Source organism: Cheilinus undulatus, linkage group 5, assembly GCF_018320785.1.
Source record: "Cheilinus undulatus linkage group 5, ASM1832078v1, whole genome shotgun sequence".
Taxonomy (NCBI): Eukaryota; Metazoa; Chordata; class Actinopteri; order Labriformes; family Labridae; genus Cheilinus; species Cheilinus undulatus.
The window spans coordinates 33,834,757-33,853,638 of record NC_054869.1 but is presented as its reverse complement, the minus strand read 5'-3'; the positions used below and the strand labels follow the sequence as shown (position 1 = coordinate 33,853,638).

The 18,882-nt window shown below is 41.0% G+C and overlaps 1 protein-coding gene across 2 annotated transcripts in view; it reads right to left on the bottom strand.

The window, feature by feature from the left end:
* The window catches only part of msh3 (mutS homolog 3 (E. coli)), an 82,578-nt gene that overhangs the window by 19,168 nt on the left and 44,528 nt on the right, over positions 1-18,882 (bottom strand). For both annotated transcript variants that reach the window (XM_041788210.1, XM_041788211.1), the window contains exons 20-21: positions 18,487-18,644; positions 1,201-1,387 (exon numbers count right to left, since the gene is read on the bottom strand). In XM_041788210.1, coding sequence (XP_041644144.1) covers positions 1,201-1,387; positions 18,487-18,644 — 345 coding nt within the window. The remainder of the gene's footprint in view (positions 1-1,200; positions 1,388-18,486; positions 18,645-18,882) is intronic.

Genomic DNA, 18,882 nt, shown 5'->3' with positions numbered 1-18,882 from the left:
TCTTAATTGATGTGCATCGCATAATTTGTTGAGATTACAATTACTGAATTGTCAGTGGAAATTAGAAAGTAAAAAACTGACATTAAAAACGGACCCACCTTGGGTGAATAACATCACAGCAACCCTTACATTCCTGACAATGTCTGGGCATGGTTCTTATGAGATGGCAAATAATGTCTTCCAATCACTCTGAGGATTTCATCCTGGTACCATATCGATCTTAATGTTCATACCGAATTAGCTGATGCAGTTACTCTAAAGTCTCCACAGGATAATATGGAGGGATATAAGGATATAAACACAAGCCACTCCTCGGTCTCTTACTCTCTCAGGGCACCACTCATCTGTTCTTTCAAAATGGAGATACACAACATTGAGCAACACCCAAGGGGCTCCTGATGGTGCCACTACACAAAATCCCAGTAGAAACACAAACATACACGCTGTCTCTCCCTGTGGTCTCCATGTGTACAATCAACCTGAAGCTGGTCTTGTCTGGCCTTTGGTCTCAGACTTTGGATAAAAATGAGCCTTTCTGCTTTCTGTACACATAATTTCCACACCTAATAAAATAAGTTGGAAGCATGTAATTAGCGAATGTATTTGACTCATATGACCACATCTGAGCCCTCTAAAGAACAAAATTGGGCATTAGACAAGCTGTCATCAGTCAAGATCATCTGTTTTCTCAGAACAATAAAATAAGACCTGCGGCAATAATTAACATAGATCTCTTCAAGTTGTCTATGGGTCACTATATCTGTTTTCAACTGAAGCTTGATCTATATCAGCATATTAACACTGTAGATCAAGGTTGTCCACATTTCTTCTTAGTTCTGAAGAGCTGCTCTGCTGCTGAGGCCTCTCTGGAGGCCTATATCTGAATGCAGAACAAACAACCACTAAAGCCTACATAGCCCACCAGAACATGCAGTACAACACTTGCATGTAAACAAATAAGCACACAAACACACTCTTATCCTGAGCGGTATTGTGTTAATTGGACTAACTTCAAGATCCAACAGCACAGGAGTTTTTTAATCGCATCCATATTTATGCATTAGGTAATTAAGCATAAAACACTAATTGTTACTTGTCAAATTAGCATCCTCCCTTGTATTTCTCAATTACTTTTCCTTTTTACAAAGATCAAATTAAACTTTATTCCTGAGTTAGTCTCCATCACAAACAAAAACTTACATCTCGGATGAAGTACTCCAGGGTGGCATAAGCAATGGCAATTCCATCATGGGTGCTGGTGCCACGTCCCAGTTCATCAAGGATGACTAATGAGCGTTCTGTTGCATGGGAAATGATCTCTGAGGCTTCGGTCAGCTCCTCCATGAATGTGCTACGACCTTTGTAGATGTTGTCTGAAGCCCCCATCCTGATTTTAAATAAGATGAGAAAAGAGAAGATGGATGTCAGAAGTAGGATCAGACTGACCAATTTTTTTTTTTTTTTTTTGTACATATTTTGTACACTTAGGTGGCACACAACACTTTTCCCTATTCAAAGACGATTGATAAAATGCAAAGGTCTGACTATTTTGATTTTTTTACAAAATAATTGTATGATTTTTTTAGGCTTTTTGCCTTTACTTTAATGGGAAAAAAGAGACAGGAAATATGGGGGGAGAGAGGGAGGGGAAGACATGCACCAAACAGCACTGGGGATCAGGACTCAACTCATGGATGCCTGTTCTGTAATCCACTAGCAGAGAAAAATTGCTTAAGGTTGTAGATACTCTAATGACTTGCAGCACTGACCCAGGATCTGTTTGACCTGTGTTTTGTGAGTTCTTTTGTTTTTTTGTCTTAAACAATAAATTGTACTGCTACTTGTCATTGCCAGGACACAAGAATTCAAGCAAAGATTTATTTTAATCATTAAATGTTTTTCTTAATGTTGAGGCTACTGAGAAAATTTACAAACTGCTGTTGTTCTTCCAGAAACTCCACAAACCACCCACAGACAGATAAATCTAGAAACTGCTATTTTTCTATCTGTGAACCTGCTCCTCCTTTTCTTCCAGGAGGACGACTTACAGTGAAAAGACGAAGGGAGATGGAAGAGGAGAGTGAGAGAGAGTAGCAATACCTCCAGGGTCTTTTTTCAAAACAGTACAGAACACAGTGAAATCTCAGCTGCAGAGTGATGGAGAAGCTGTGGAGGGGTTTGCACAGTTTCTGCCACAACAGTTTACTGAGGTAGGGTAGATGACTTTGAATGTTAGGACCCAGTTTTTGGGTGGATGGAATTTAGGACTCAGTGCAGGCTACTCCATCAGTGATTGGAAAATCCTCTCATGTCATGAGCTGCCTTAGGGTCTCTATTCAGTGTAAACTGTTGTAGCGCAGACAGTATTTTGGCCTTCGGTAGTTGTTATTTCACAATCAGTCATGTATCTCTGAGCCTGTCCCATGCGCTTCAACCAGGTCTAGTATTAGTTGTGTGTTGCTGCTGGCTCTGAAATCACTACGACACAAGAAATCTTTAATAAGTTTCACTTTTAAAGAATGGTTAGAGGTAGCAATAGTAGGTATGAGTGGGTTACTTATAGAGTGACAACCTGTTCACTGAAGTATAAGGTTTTTCCCCTATTTATTAGATTGAATTGTTAAACAAATCACTAATTTCTTTTTCTCATTGACAACACTCCTTTATCAGTCACCATTTCTCTAGTTACCATGCCCTTGGTTGATAATGTTGGTTGACAGTTGTAGAGTAGGGGCCACAGTTTTCACAGGAAAGATTATGCAGGAAAAATACTGTGACAACAGTGAGATTGATATTATAAGTCGCAGTTAATTAATTGTACAGGGCAGTGGTTCTCAACAGGTGGGGTGGGACCAAAAAGTGGGTGGCGAATGTGTGCCTAGAAAAAATATTGCGGCACAACTTTTGTTGCATTATGCAATAATGCAACAATAACTGCATTATTGTTGATCAAATATATCTGATTGGTCAAAAAAAAAAATGTGGGTCACAACCTCTCGTTAAGGAGTTGATGGTTAGTCCTGAGGCTTGACCAGTTGAGAATTACTGGTTTAGGCCTTGTTCATCTTTGTGTTTCCGTTCTCACGTTCATAAAACAAGCTGGAAACTTATTTTTGGAGCAACCTGCATGGACCAAAACACTTGTTGCACCATGTATAGCCAGGCTATGCTACATTAGCTCTACTGAGCTATAGCAGGACACAGCAGTGTAGCTTTGTATTAACTAAAGAAATGTGAAGTCAGAAGTGGGGACGCTTTGTGGGCAGAGCGACAATGGCCAGGGAATGATGGACTCCCTGTCTGTAAATCAGGATGAAAAAAGTTACAGCTAAAGTGTCTACTACCACCCAGTACTACTCACCATTATTATGTTTAAAATGTTATGTGATTTAACATCTTAAACATCGAGTCTGTCAGGAATTGAATATAAAGATGCAAGATACAAATCTCTATAACCACTTTGAAGATCACCACAAAAGTGGTAATGGTAACCATATCAGACAGCAGTGAAGTACAAGGAAACCATACTGAGAGATATTAACTGCCAGGGCAATGAACTGTATTGTAAAACTTAATATCTTTCTTCAGTATTACACAGCATTTAATTTATTCCCTTTAGTTTATGACATTAGAAAGGGAAAAAAAGATGCATTTACAAAAGCCCTGAGTTTAGTGATTTCCAGGACTTTACGATAGGTTATGTCAGTTAAAAGCACCAGACAAGATGTTTTTCTTATTGTTGTCAAAAAAATAGGAGTTGTACGAGAGAATTTAAGTAAGAACCATGAAACATTTTGCTGTGTTTGAATGTCTATAGGGATTTCCTGTAGATTTTAGATTTTCTCTTGTCTCAACTGTTGTTGAATTTTGCTGAGAGTTGTGCTCAGCTAGAATAAGATGTTAATAGTGAATTCTGGACTTCCCCCTTTAACTTTATTCTACTTTAATTGAAGAGAATAAAAACAATCCCAGGCACCTTTTAACCCTTGCTTCATCTATTAACCATACTAGCTGCTAATGCTAAATTTGATTGATTTTCATCAATCAAAGCTGCTACTGATAATCTATCAGAGATTGCTACCATTATCAATAAAATTAAAGTAATCTCCAACAAAACTGGCAATAAGTTTATGGCCACAACTGCCATAAATTTGTCTTTCATTTATTGTTTTGTTGTTTCTCTTGTCCCTTTCCTCTTCTTGACTTTCTCCACCCCTTTCCCTCCTTCTAGCCCTTTCCAACCCCAGCGCAGCTTCGGTTGAGAGCTGTCAACATGAGTCTGATCTGCCCAACAATCCAGCCCTATAGTCAGGGAAGGTTTATGTCACCACTGTAATGGGATAAATACTGCTAGAGCTGTGCTCATGGTGAACAACACTGGTCTATTACAATAAGGTAGAGTTTTTATCATAACAGGAAACAACACTGGTAACGGTCTAGACTTGCCATCTTTGTAAAGTGTCTTAAGATAACTGGTAATGAATTTGTGCTACACAAACAAAGATTGGTTGATTGATTGATTTTATATTACTTCATTTTTAAGGGAAAACAGAACAAGAAATGTATGAGCTGGCTGCAAACAAATGCTTTGAGCAAGGAAGCTGCTCTTCAGATATACGTGTGCAAGCAAAAATACACTCCCTGGCCAAAAAAAAAGTCGCCACCTGGATTTAACTAAGCAAATAGGTACAAGCCTCCTATTGGATAATTACTGCATTATCTTTCAGCTGGCAACAAGTTATTTAACCCCAGCTGATGCAATGAGTAACTTCTCATTTCTTAAAAAAACTATGTCGAAAGACACATCCTGTGGTCGTGGAAAAGATGTTAGTCTATTTAAGAAGGGTCAAAACCACTAATCAGTAAGGCTAACTGAAAAAAAGGCTTCAGTTTGCTAGGGAGCATAAAGATTGGACTCTGGAGGAATGGAAGAAGGTCATGTGGTTTGATGAGTCCAGATTTACCCTGTTACAGAGTGATGGGCGCATCAGGGTAAGAAGAGAGGCAGGTGAAGTGATCCACCCATCATGCCTAGTGCCTACTGTACAAGTCTGATCTGGGGTTGCTGCAGTTGGTCAGGTCTAGGTTCAGCAACATTATGTGCCCCAAGAATGAGGTCAGCTGACTACCTGAATATACTGAATGACCAGGTTATTCCATCAATGGATTTTTTCTTCCCTAATGGCACGGGCATATTCCAAGATGACAATGCCAGGATCCATCAGGCTTAAATTGTGAAAGAGTGGCTCAGGGAGCATGAGACATCATTTTCACGCATGAATTGGCCACCACAGAGTCCAGACCTTAACCCCATTGAGAATCTTTGGGATGTGCTGGAGAAGGCTTTGCGCAGTGGTCAGACTCTCCCATCATCAATACAAGATATTGGTGAAAAATTAATGCAACACTGGATGGAAATAAATCTTGTGACATTGCAGAAGCTTATCGAAACAATGCCACAGCGAATGCATGCTGTAATCAAAGCTAAAGGTGGACCAACGAAATATTAGAGTGTGTGACCTTTTTTTGGTGGTGACTGTTTTTTGGCCAGGCAGTATACCTTTCAAGAAGTTGAGGGTTGCTGCAAACTTCACTTTGAGTAAAATCGAGTATAATTTTTAGTATGTTAGGAATAGCACTGCTCTGTCGAGTAAACCTGCTTTAAAGTTTACTGATTGATTTCTAACAACAGTAATATGGTCAACATTTCTATGAATCAGACGAAGAGAGCAAAAATACAGACTGCGCTGATGACAGAATTTGAGCTTCTTTTCCAAAGAACAGATTACATTTTTCATATTAGAATGAGTACTTAACAACTTAAGAGGAGTTTAGTACAAATGCCTTGGATAGTTGATGGGTTCTGAGACTGTTACTCAATGAAAATGCTTTCTACTTGATCATTCTTGGTTAGGCACTTTTCTTCAGGCTGTTGTGAAGATGAAGAGAGTCAATTTGAACAAATCTATTTACTCCTGGGGGGGAAGTCACCTACGGCTTGCTCCTTGTGTTTGAAAACATCATATTGGCCACTTAAAGGGGTCAGCAATAAGAAAACAATATGTTCTTGCGTGAAAGTCAATTTTAACAGTAATTAAATTAACCTGGCGGCTACAGCTGTTCACTTCATGGTTGTTTTATCATAATTGTGTCATGAACATTTCCCACAAAAATATCACAAAAGCCTGATGTCATGTACAAATTCCATGTCTTGCATGGAGGCCTGTGTATTAATGGCAATGCTTTAACTGCATTCTGATTAAGTCAGATGAGGACCAGGCTCACTAATAGCTGCTCTTAAATCTATGCCATAACTACTGATGGCAGGACACATTTCTGGTGCCTTGTCTCTGATTCTGATTCTGATTTGTGATTTTCATGGACAGGATCTCGATGCACAGCCAGGGGGAGGGGAGTTTCCAGCTCAGGGACCTCAAAATTCCATCTCTGCTTTTTGCAGATGATTTGGTTCTGTTGGCTTCTTCAGCTGAGGACATCCAGCAGGCATTGGGACGGTCAGGTCTTGTCCACGAAGGAGGGTAAAAGGCAGTGTGACATTGCAGAACGGATTGGTGCAGCATCAGCAGTACTGAGGGCGCTGTGCCAGACCGTTGCGGGGAAGAGGGAGCTGAGCCAAAAGGCAAAGCTCTCCATTTACTACCATTTACTACCTCCCAACCCTCACCTATGGTCATTAACTATGGGTAATGACCGAATGAATGAGATTGCAGATACAAGGGGTCTCCCTATGCAGGTATTCTGGGCATGTCCTGCTGGAGGAGACCTTGGGGAAGACCCAGAATGCGCTGGAGAGATTACATATCCTGTCCATCCAGAAGGAGTTGGCAAGTGTCACTGGGGAGAGGGATGTCTGGGTTGAGTTGTTTAACCTGCTACCACCATGACCCAGCCCTGGAAAGTAGGAGAAGATGGTTGGATGGAACTACTGATGGTGCAACTGGTGCAATGTACCAGGCCCCACCCACTTTGGGGGCCTATTTCAACTGTTAATTCATGTATTATTATTACTTTTGATTATCGCAAATGCTGGAAAATGTGCACCTACTGTGTTTGTGATCATATTTTTTTGAATGATGCAAGTTAACCAGATGCTGTTTTCCATAACGTGTAGATGTGTATGGAGCATCTGTGCTTTTCTTCAGTACAGTGTGAACTGTTGATTCAACCAGTTTCAGATAAATTTCAGATATTTGGTAGTTTAATTGAATCAGGCTGAGGTGGTTTTAGGCAGGCTGTGAGATCAGTGTATCAGGTTGTGCTGGCTGCTGTCCATGGTGCTGATCAGAGGCTCCTTTGAACAACAGCATCATGGTGTTTTTCCGACTCATGGCATCGATCGTTTCTTTTGGAATTGTTTTGAATAGTTGTGTGTTTCTGAGTGCGTTTATGCAAGCAAGCATGCATGTGCACGTACGTGGAGCAAGTGGAGAGTCCAAAAAATACATTTACACTGGTCTCAGCACAAGTATATTACGCTGCTGTTTCAGAGTAACTATTGCCAAATAAGGGTAAATTAAAATATATTCCATTTTTTTCAACTGCAAAGAAAGTGTATATAATTAACCTTATCTCAGCTTTGGTAGCATGACACAATGACTTTTCACAATCATTTTCACTTTGCATTTTTGCTGAGAACCACAAAACAGGTAACCCAACACCCCAGATAGATAATAAATCCATTACATTGATATATTTCACATTTATCTGGGAAACCTCCCATACAAAGTAGATGTTAACAGAAGCAGTCCAAGGATGGAGCTTGGGGGACACCACATTTAATTTTTGGCCACTCAGATTTAATTTTACCTATTGACACAAAACAGTCCCTGTCCCTAGTACTTTGCCAGAAAGTCCCACCCAGTTCTCCAGTCGGTCGAGCAGAATATTCTGGTCGACTGTGTTGAATGCAGGACTGAGATTGGTCGAAAGTCGGTCAAAACCTAACTGGAAGACATAAAAGCAGCTGTTAACTGTTTAAAAGGGGAGATTTGATATAAGCCTGTAATTGGTCAAAAAGGTCTATTCTAGATTTTTCTTAAGGGGGGCTTAACAACAGCTGTTCCTTGGATCTCTGGGAAAACACCTGAGATAAGAGACATGCTTCTAAAAGATCAGACGTCATGACATGTAAAACTTTTCTTTTCTTTTTATTTGTGGGTAAATTAGTATGACTAAACCTCACCCTTAGCTAACAGCTCTTTCCCCTTAAATCTTCTGATTCATCAGGTTCGCTTTCAGACCTGCCACGTTTCAGATTGGAGCTTTGCAAGATGGATTTCCCAGATGACAGACGCAGAATCTGACCAATCCATCTGCTTTACAATAACAGGCAGGATGCTGAACTTCTAAGTGCTTTGTTCTGTAAACAATGGCAAAAATTATACAAAAAAGGCCCTATGAAACACGCATGATGCTCGCTAAGGCCGGCCACACACTTCAGGATTTTAAGCCCGATTTGAGGCAAGATTTGCCTCCCCCAACAATTGCGGGGGCGTGTCCTGAGCAGAAGCTCGTCACAAACAAATACTTGTCTGAATAATCCTGATGTGTGTGGTCTCAACACGATTGTTTTATTGCTCCAAATCGTGTCGTGCCGTTGTGCCTCTGATGAAGCACCCACAACAACCAATGAGAGCAAGCAGACAGGATAGCTTCACCAGCTGGATCATACGTACTTTCACTGCTCACATCAATAAACACATCTGTAGCTTCTTTCCAGCCAGGATTTTATCTTGAGTCTTTCCCTTGTTTATGATATGATTTTTGCTGCACCTGTATTGCATGCCAGGGCCACCTGTTGTGGAGGGACAGTAGGAGGGCACGACAGACATCCGTGTTTGTTTGTTTGTTTCTGGAGTCACCTGATCACCTTAGGTCATTGGCAAGTCGGCAGGTGTGTGGTCTCCAGTAAACTGACAGTCTGGCTGAGTTGTCTAGTGTGTGCATTCAGAGGATTAAAGATGAAATCATTTGAAATTGTACTGATTTCTGTGGTCTGTTATGTTTTAAAAATCGTTTGAATATCGTCTTGTGTGTGGCCGGCCTGAGGCAGTGCAGCATCAAATTAAAAACAAAATCAGAAAGACTAACATATTGGAATGAGTAATATCTTGTTGCCACCTGTTAAGCCCATGTCAATCAATATTTACAGAGCGGAGAGATATAATAACACTTGTTGAATTCTCCATAAGCCTCAGAGCTCCTCTGAGACTGGAGTCTGACTGACAGACAGAGCAGTGACTCATGTGATAAAAACTTCAGCTGGACCAGCAAGCAGCTCTCTCTGCCAGTCTGTTTCTCACCTCTAAATCTGTCTTTTCCTGTCCTGATTAACATTCAACATACTACCTATCAATGAATGAGCCTCCAGCTCTTGAGTAACCATGGTAACCCCACACGCCATGAAGGACGGGTGTGTATGTCAGACATGCTACTGCATGCCATTAGCCAATTTATAGCGCCTGCCTGCATGTATACCTTTAACCCAGGGGAAATTATAGCTGTACAATCTATACTGCACATCAGAAAGCAAAGAATCAGATGAGAAGACGGCTGTTCACGCGCTCTGCCTGTCCACTGATGAGGAGATGAACAGTTAACACAGCAACGTTGCACCAGCTGGGTGTCCTGCTGTTCTCTCCTGCAGCCAAACAAGCCCATTCTGAAAATAGAGTCCATTTATTATCACCCCACACCACTCCAGGAACATGTTTTCAACAGAACTGACAAAATAACTCATACATTTTCATTAACTAATTACACAAAAATAGCTCATCAAAATTTCTGACGCTAATTAACTACACTCTGACGTCAAACATCCCTGTACATTCAATTCAAGCCCATCCAGTTTTATATACTTATGATAGCCCTATTATAACCGAACCAAGCAAATGAGCACAAGTCCAAGCACTAATCTGCACAAACTTTTTCCCTTTTAGTGCATCTTGAATAAACTATCACCTTCCTATTGACTTTTTAGAGGGTCCAACAAAAGGGGCATTGTATTAATCTAATCTGCTGGATATCAATGCATGGACCAGTTTTTCAGCCCTATTTGGACATTAGTGCCTCAGTTAAGAAATGTTTTTTAAATGATGGAATGTTTCCTATGTAGCAGTTTAGGACAATAAACATCCATCCGCCCATCCTCTTTCTATGCCGCCTATCCCGTTCAGGGTCATGGGGGGGCTGGAGCCTACACAGCGGGGTACACCCTGGACTGGTCGCCAGTCAATGTCAGGGCTGATATATAGAGACAGACAACCAGGCATGCTCAATTTCACACCTACAGCCAATTTAGAGTCACCAATTAACCTAATGAGCATGTTTTGGGTGGTAGGAGGAAGCTGAAGTACCTGAAGAAATCCCGGGTACATGCATGGGGAGAACATGCAAACTCCGCACAGAAAGGCCCTGACAGGGAAGCGAACCAGGGACCTTGTTGCTGTGAGGCAACAGCGCTAACCCCTGCGTCGCTATGCAGCCCTGGATAAACATTTCAATAGTTAAACATTAACAGAAGTATTTCAAAGTAAAAAATCTGTCATTATGTTGATGGTTTTGTTGGCTGTTTTAGGTGATAAAAAGACATCTTTATAAATTCTGGTCTTTTTCATAATGAGCAAAAAACAACTTACAAGAGCTTCAAGTTGCCCATTAATGCCTTATCATACATTTGAACAGAATTTTTTGTCCTATTGTTGCATTTCAGTTTCAAAGCTAGATTTATCTGTAAATCACTAATGTGTTTCCTTTTCTCTCTTTAATTCAGCATGCACTTTCTTCCTACTGGGGACATTCAGTGTCTGTGTTTTGTTTGTCCTGCTTGTTTTATGATGATTTTTAAATTCTGCTTCATATGAAAAACTAGTAGAGCTGAAGGACATAAAAATTACATCAGTTACAAGACAGAATCTTCTTTCGTTGATATGTACAGCCAAGTAGTGCCTTCAGAATAACTTTATCGATCATTTTCTCCATTTCTGCAGATTTTTCGCCCACCTTGTCTGATTTTCTAGTCCTATTGAGCAATACAGAAACACTACAACACTAAAGGCCTAAGCTGCCTGTACACTGCCTACAAGATGGCACAGCCACTCGTATAGTTCAACACTTACATAAAAACTAAAGGAACCTATGAGTGGATTTAGGATACAACATTTTCCCACATACTGAACATGTTTCACATCGGAATGCAACACCCACCTGGGTGAGGATGTTACACAGAAAGTGGCTGGCACCAAAACACTCATCAATGTTTGTGAGGATTTTCTGGATATCAGCCACATTTCCAGGCCTCACACACATACACACATAAACACACACAAACAAAAAGGAGAAAAAAAGTCTGACTGCATTTCCATGAGAGAAGAGCTTGTAAAAGACTTTAGTAAAACACTTTATAATCACTGCTAGGAGTCCATGGTCGATTAAAGGTCCCTTTCAAAACACAGTTTTACATTCTACTTCCTTTTGCTGTTTCCATAACAACCATGAGGGGATGGAAAAATGTGCTCTATAAGCTTCAGGACTCAATACAAACAAGAAAAAAACCAAACTATCACACAGCAGCTGCATGCAAGCACAGAATTATGCTCAATCTACTGTGCAGCATATTCATAAAAACGCTGTAGCACCAAGTAAAACCAAGACTCTGTTAAACTAGTCTGCAGATTATTCACTTTACCCTCATTGATAATCAATCATCCAGATCCTTTCAGACAGGATATCCCATTAAACACCCACGCACCAACTCATTACCTGGACCCACAAAGTCTGCTCATTGCTCTCGAGTAACACCCTCGCTCATAAACACACCACATCTCTCACACACACAAAAACACACACACAAGATGAAGCATCTCCACCGCTGCGTCCGCACAGCAGTGGGAATTGATCGGGCATTTATTATCAAAACACATTCTCCTCAGGATCAAACGCTCTGTGGTAAAAAGACGCCGAGTGGTCCAATTAGAATCAGAGAGGACGGCAGAGGTAACAGAGAAGGTGAGGAGAGGACAGCTGATAGTGTGTGTTTTCTCTGTGGACATTAATTATCTCTCCAAGAAGTTTTTTTTTTTTTTTTCTCTGAGAGGAAACCTCTGATCTAAATCAAAGACCTGACTCAACAACATGGACACACATGTGCAGACACATGAGCCTTTTATGTACTGCTTTTCTTACTCTATATACCAGGGGTGTCAAACTCAATCACAACAGGGGCTGGATTCTGAAATTAGGTCTAGCATGTCCGCCTAACATGGTCAACACTTAACCATAAACTGTCAACCTCACTTTCACTATTGATGAGTTATGGGGGAAAAGAACTTAGCACTGATGATAAATGATTTTTCAGGTTAAAAAAAGCCAAAATGATAAGTTTAAGGGCCCAAACTTATAAGATCAAAAGGCGAAAACACAAAATTAAAAGTCAAAATGTTTTTAAAAGGCAAATATATGAGTCTAAGAGGCCAAATTCTGAGTTAAAATTTAAAATCATGCATTTTAAAGGTCAAAATATGAGATAAAAGCCAAAAATCATGAGTTTAAAAGGCCAAAATATTATAGTCATAATCATAACTTTCACAGGTTAAAATATGAGATAAAAGCCAAAAACCATGAGTTTAAAAGGTCAAAATATGACTTAAGATGTATAACTGTGAATCTAAAAGGTAAAAATGTGAGATAAAATGTCAAAATTTAGAATTGAAAAAGTCAAAATCCCAAGTTTAAGTCATAATTGTGAGATGCACAATTGAAAATACAAATGAAAACACACAACTTGATTTTCCACATTCCTGACTTTTCATTTAATTATTTCTACTCTACATTTTTTAATTTTTATGACTTAACAAGGATATTTTATATCATCAAGGTTAGGTTTACATTTTTATATCGGAGGGAATCTGCAGACCTCATACTTGTGGACCAGTTATGATAAAAATATGGTATGATTTTGTGAGCCGGGCAGAACTGTGCAATGGGCCAGATTTGGCCCCTGGGCCGTGCATTTGACACCCCTGGTATATACCGCCAGCGACTTACATGAAGTCATTCTATAACCTGAACTCTCGCTCATATCTTTGCCCGTACCTGACACTAATGACTCCCCTATTCAAAGACTTAGCTGAACATGCATTCACTGTTGGCCAAATTCAAGGGTTTTTGTTTTATAGTTGTTCTACCTAAAATCTCTCTAGATACAGAAAAGGTAATCAGATTTCTTTTGACAAATGGCTGTAAGGAAAAAGCTGTGTTGCAACTTCCTCTGTTCGAGTCCAGCTGAGCCCTTTTGCATGTCAACAAACAATCAGCTCAGGTACTTGTACAACTTATTGGTGATGGAAAAGCCAAATCACTCAGTTTATATTGATTTTTAAGCCCCTTTTACCTTAGAAGCTCCTGAAGTTTATTTATCCCAGTGAAAAGGTCATTGAGGATCTTATTTTACACTAACCTGGCAAGCCAGATGGATTTGTTTCACACATCCATCCAGTAAACCACTCATAGACATGGTTTTGGAAAGGGCAGAGCTTTTGAAAAGAAAACTCAGAGGGTGACTGGATGAACGTTCTGTCTGTCACATCTTCATGGGCCAATCAGAGCAACAAAATACGTGACGTAGCCACTACCGAGGAGTAAATTCCATAGAGAACTGCGTAACGCAAACCATGGTAACTGAAGACATGTCAGTACATGACTTTTGTTGTTTTTGAAAAGAAAACAACTCACTGCTGTTCTTTTTTCTTCTTTTAACAGACATGTCGTCACGTTCTGATAAAACTGGTGCTTTAGCAGCATCCATGCTAATGTCTTCCTCCATAATTGCACCAGCCTCTTGTTGCTGCTCGCTTACGTCATGACTCTGCCACACCCGAAAGTACTAACCCTCAATGCTGATTGGTCCTGTCACTTTTTAACCGGGGCCAAACGATTCAGATGGGAGCTTTGCCAGATGGACTTGCTAGTTAGAAACATGGAAACGGGCGGATCTATCTGCTTTGCGAGGTTAGTTTTGCAAATCTCCTGTAATGATGCGTCCCCCCCAGTGTTGGGAGTAGTGCTACAGTAACTTCGTTACTTTTTATGGTAACTGGTGTAACACGTCTCTTTTTAAAATCAGTAAAGCCGTTACAGTTACTGAGAATTTAAATCACACGTTACTCGTTACTTTTACAGCCGACAACTCATTGATGAAGGTTAGAACGTCCGGTTCGCGGACAACGTGACAGGACGTAAGCACATCAGCATCCTGTGAAAGAGCCTCTGCAGACACACACAAACAAACACAGACACTGAAGCGTGCACACACATCATGGCTGAGCAGCGTGAGCTCTCTGTCTTGGAAACACCAGCATTACTTCTCCCTCCTTGGGATAAAGGATGAAAAAGAACAGGGAAGTAAACATTTCCACTGCCAAGAACAGTTATTCCAACCTTACGAAGTAGCCTACTGAGTTAAACACACGCTACAACTAAACTAGTTTCCAGAGAGCCGGACACTACAAACACCGCTAACCCAGGTACAGCTCACATTAGCCTGGCAGACCAAGAAGGAAGGAATCACTTCATGTAAACAACCACGGCTAGAGTTTAAATCACTGCCAGCTGCAGAGTGTGTCACCAAGGAAGCATTAACAGACTAATAGCAAGGTATGTTGTAAAAGACACACTGATAAAAGCTGTAGAGTCCGCTGCCTTCAGAAAAATAATGAGAAAGAAAAAAACATAAGACAAGAGAGGACCGTGATGCAGAAAGAAATTTAGAGGGGAGCTGGGATTTAATCTGTTCTCTGTCAATAGAGTACAGCTAGTTTAAACTTTTTAAACGGTGTGCAAATGATTTAACACTGTCAAAAATTGAGAAACATTTCTACTGAGTTATATTGTTTCACCACTTTACAACATAATGATAATGGCTACAATGTTATATGAAAATAGAGTTGTTTCCTCTCACACAGCCACAACAACACACAGGAATGTGATGTGTAGGCTACAATGAGGATTGAAGTAAAAAAAATAAAACCTGAGTTACTTTTAAAAATAACTAGTTACTTTTACAAAGCAGTAACTCAGTCACTAACTCAGTTACTTTTTGCAAGTAGTAACTGTAACAAGTTACTATTTTTTAGTAACTTGCCCAACACTGGTGCCCAGCCAGCACAAAAGGGCACAGAATAAAGGGAGGATATTTTCTCCTCACCATTCTGCGAACAACATTACGCTGTGATTCACTGGGTGTGTCTGTGTAGGGTCATGTGTTTCTGTGTAGCAAATCAGATGCGATAAAAGACAAGCAGGAGGGGAAGGGAGGATGGAGTTGCTCAGGGCTCTGTGTACCATTCACTCTCCACAGAGAGAGACGGAGAGGGAGGAGAAATTGGAGCTATATAAATTTAAGTCACCAGTTACTCTAAAGTCCATATAAATAAGGATGGTACCAGGTTATGTAACATTGCTTTTAAACAAAACATTATCTAAAATTTAGTCATTCTTTCAGTTTTATGGTTAATTTATTGTCCCCATGCTCCCTTTAGAGTTTGATTTATTTGGGAAATATTTCAACAAAGCACTGTTATTTATTTCATAAGTTTTCCCGGATGTATGTCAAATATATTCATGCAATGGATAAGAGTAGATCTGGCTTGTCAGGTTAGCTGTTTCCTGCCAACAGGACTTTATGTTTTAAACTTTTGGGATACTTAACCCACAGACATAAGGGACAGCACAATTACACACTCCAGCAAAAATTGCTCTGCCAGAACTCACAATTCAGTCAGGCATTTCAACAGGCATCCCGGATAGCTGCAGTCAGCCATACACTAGGTTTTAACCTAGTCTTGTTGAAACCACTAGCCCAGGGCAGCTAGGCAAAAAGTTAATTTTGCAACCCTGCTACACAACAAGAAAAAGTTCATTTCCAACCCCTCTATACAATAAGAAATGATATGATGAGATGTCTAGTGACACAATGCCACAATGCTTAACAGTATGAAAATGCAATAGGATGTGATATAATGCAGTATCAACATATCATACAATATAATGTTAAATCATATTAATGGTTTAATGAGCTCATTTTCATATGATGTCCATGAACCTAACCAGGCTTACTCCAAACCCCCCTTACCAAAGCTGACCTTTTCTCATGGGAACAACGGCCAAAATAACACGAATTTACTCATATGAAGCTGAAACTGCCAACTGTTCCGCTGAAGGATGGAGGAAGGAAAACACAAATGAATGAACACACACATGTTGTGCTGACAGGTCTCTGGCTCCTACTGGGTTAACACATAAGAACATGCTTGAACACACAAAGAAAGACAATTACACACATCTGCAAGCCATTAGGTCTAATCACATACTGCAGCTCAGGCAGAATAACAGAGACTATACACTGGCCTGTGTTCTTCACTTTACTGTATGTAGTCAGGGCTGGAAAGGAAAAGCGGAGCACACTGCCACGATTTTAAGAACCAGCAGCAAATGAAACATCATTTCCAACAAAGTCTTATTGTTTGAGGGTTCCTACAATACAAAAAGCTGTATTTTACAAATCATGACAGAACAATAGAGCTGCAACAACCCGTTTTCATCTACACACACACACCTCATCCTGTATGTTGAGGAGCACAATAGGATTAGATGGGATTACTGTGAATGTCAGGCCTAGAAATAATCCCAGCCATGTCACTGGCAAAGAAGGGGACACAAGGTGAACAAGGTTTTTTCAAGGAAAGAAGCAAGAGTTCCCTTATTTGTCCTTAGGTTTCCCTCACAATAATATTACCAGTAATCTTATGCTAGAGACCTGCAGAGGTGACTGTATGTTGAGGTTCATGAGTACTGTCATGGTCACTGTCCATGTTGTCTTTCTGTCAATAAAAAAATCTAGAACACATCTCTTAGGGCACACTCATACCAGAGCTGTTTGGTCCGCTTTAAACAAACTCTGGTCTGTTTTCCCGGATAGTCTGGTTTATTTGGAGTGGTGTGAAACCTCACACGAACTCTGGTGTGGACCAAACAAGCAGACTCTGGTCCACTTGAAAACAGGGGGTCTCAGTCTGCTTCCAAACAAATCCTGGTGCGGTTTGTTTGAGGTGAAAAAGCAAAGCATACCAACTTGTGAACAAAAGGCAGGAAGTGGCATAAAGTGTAATGATATACAGATTTATATGTGATTTAATACACTCAAATACATGTCGGTACCTCGCTTGGCGTCTTGTAACCATAGCAACACGTCGTAGCCCGTGCTTGTTTATCCGTCTCATGTTAAGAACAACATGTTGGACAGCTCACCGCCTCGCTGGCTGCTCGTAATGGCCCAATGCAAGAGCAGAAACCCCAAGACAGTGTAAATTCTGTGTTTTTTTAAAATTGTTTATGTGGAAAAAAGACTGGTGGAAGGAGTTTCGTCTTCCTCTATGCCTTCTTTTCTTCTTGGTCGCCGTTTGTTTGTGGTAACAGCACCCCTAACGGGCAGAGGTTGTAGGTGTTCAGACGGTTTTGTCCGCTTGACCAAGAGAGCAGTGTGAATATGAAACAAACCAAAGGAAAGTGCAACAGTGTTGCCATTTCTGGCAACAAACTCCTGGTAGGATATGCAACATAATACATCATGATAAAAATCTAAATGCAATACTGACATACCAGGGCACCCCCCTGGAGCCAGACCTGGGGAGGGAGCTGTAAGGCAAGTGTCTGGTGGTCGGAATTATCTCCACGGGGCTCGGTCGGGCCCAGCCCGAACAAAAAAAGATGGAGTTGCCACCCTGTGGGCCCACCACCCTCTGGGCTTATAGGGGTAGGGTGCTTTGCAGGCTGGGCAGCTGGCAAAGGTGGGGACCCAGGTGCTCTGACCCTCAATGTCAAAGACTGGCTCTGGGGACATGGGACGTCACCTCTCTGGCAAGGAAGGACCCAGAGCTGGTGCGGGAGGTGGAGCGTTAACAGCTAGATATAGTTGGGCTCACCTTCACGCACAGCTCTGGTTCCTGAACCACACTCCTGGAGAGGGGGTGGATGCTCTTCTACTTCTACAGTTCACCCCAGTGTTGTAGTTCAGTCACCAAACCCCGAGTCCGAGTCGAGTCCCGGGTCCCTAGTGTTCAAGTCCGAGTTGAGTCTGAGTCACCAAAGAAAAATCCGAGTCAAGTCCAACTCGAGTCCTCTTTACCTGAGTCAAAGTCTGAGTCGAGTCCCCATTACCCGTGTTTGAGTCCTAAATGAGTCCCCAGTACCTAAAACCTAGAGCCAAATTAAATTAAATTATCAATTAAGCCATTCCAGCTTTTCAGGTGGGCTACCCTGATGTTACATTAATGTATGACTTTCTTCACCTGTTCTCTCTCTCTTTCTACAACCTTTTTATGTTCGAATTTAAAGCTACTTTCAGCTGTCAGCATGTAAATATTGTACAGACCGATGTGCTTCTTTTGTACATCTTTAGTGCATACATACCTGGTGTAAATGCCATCCAGCACACCAAGACGTGCCTGAAAAGCTGGGACAAAAGAGCCCATCTGAGCCATGACACAGATCAAGGCCACCTGGCGGATGTAGGAGCTCTTGCCCCCCATATTAGGGCCAGTGATTATCATGGTTCTCCTGCCGTCACCCTGCAGCAGGAGAGAGGAGAAGAAAAACAGAGACTTAGGCAGAAGGAGACTAAGGATAGAGACAGAATAAGACATTTTCCTGCTGTCCTGCACAGCTGAGGAGGTGGGTGGTTTGAAGGCTTGGCTTCTCTTCCTATTGGCTTCTGCTTGTGTTGCAAGATTAACCTACACCCACATCAGCACCAGGAAAGGAGGTGTGTGTGGTGTCATGCTGATATTTGTGTTTCTGCATCATGTG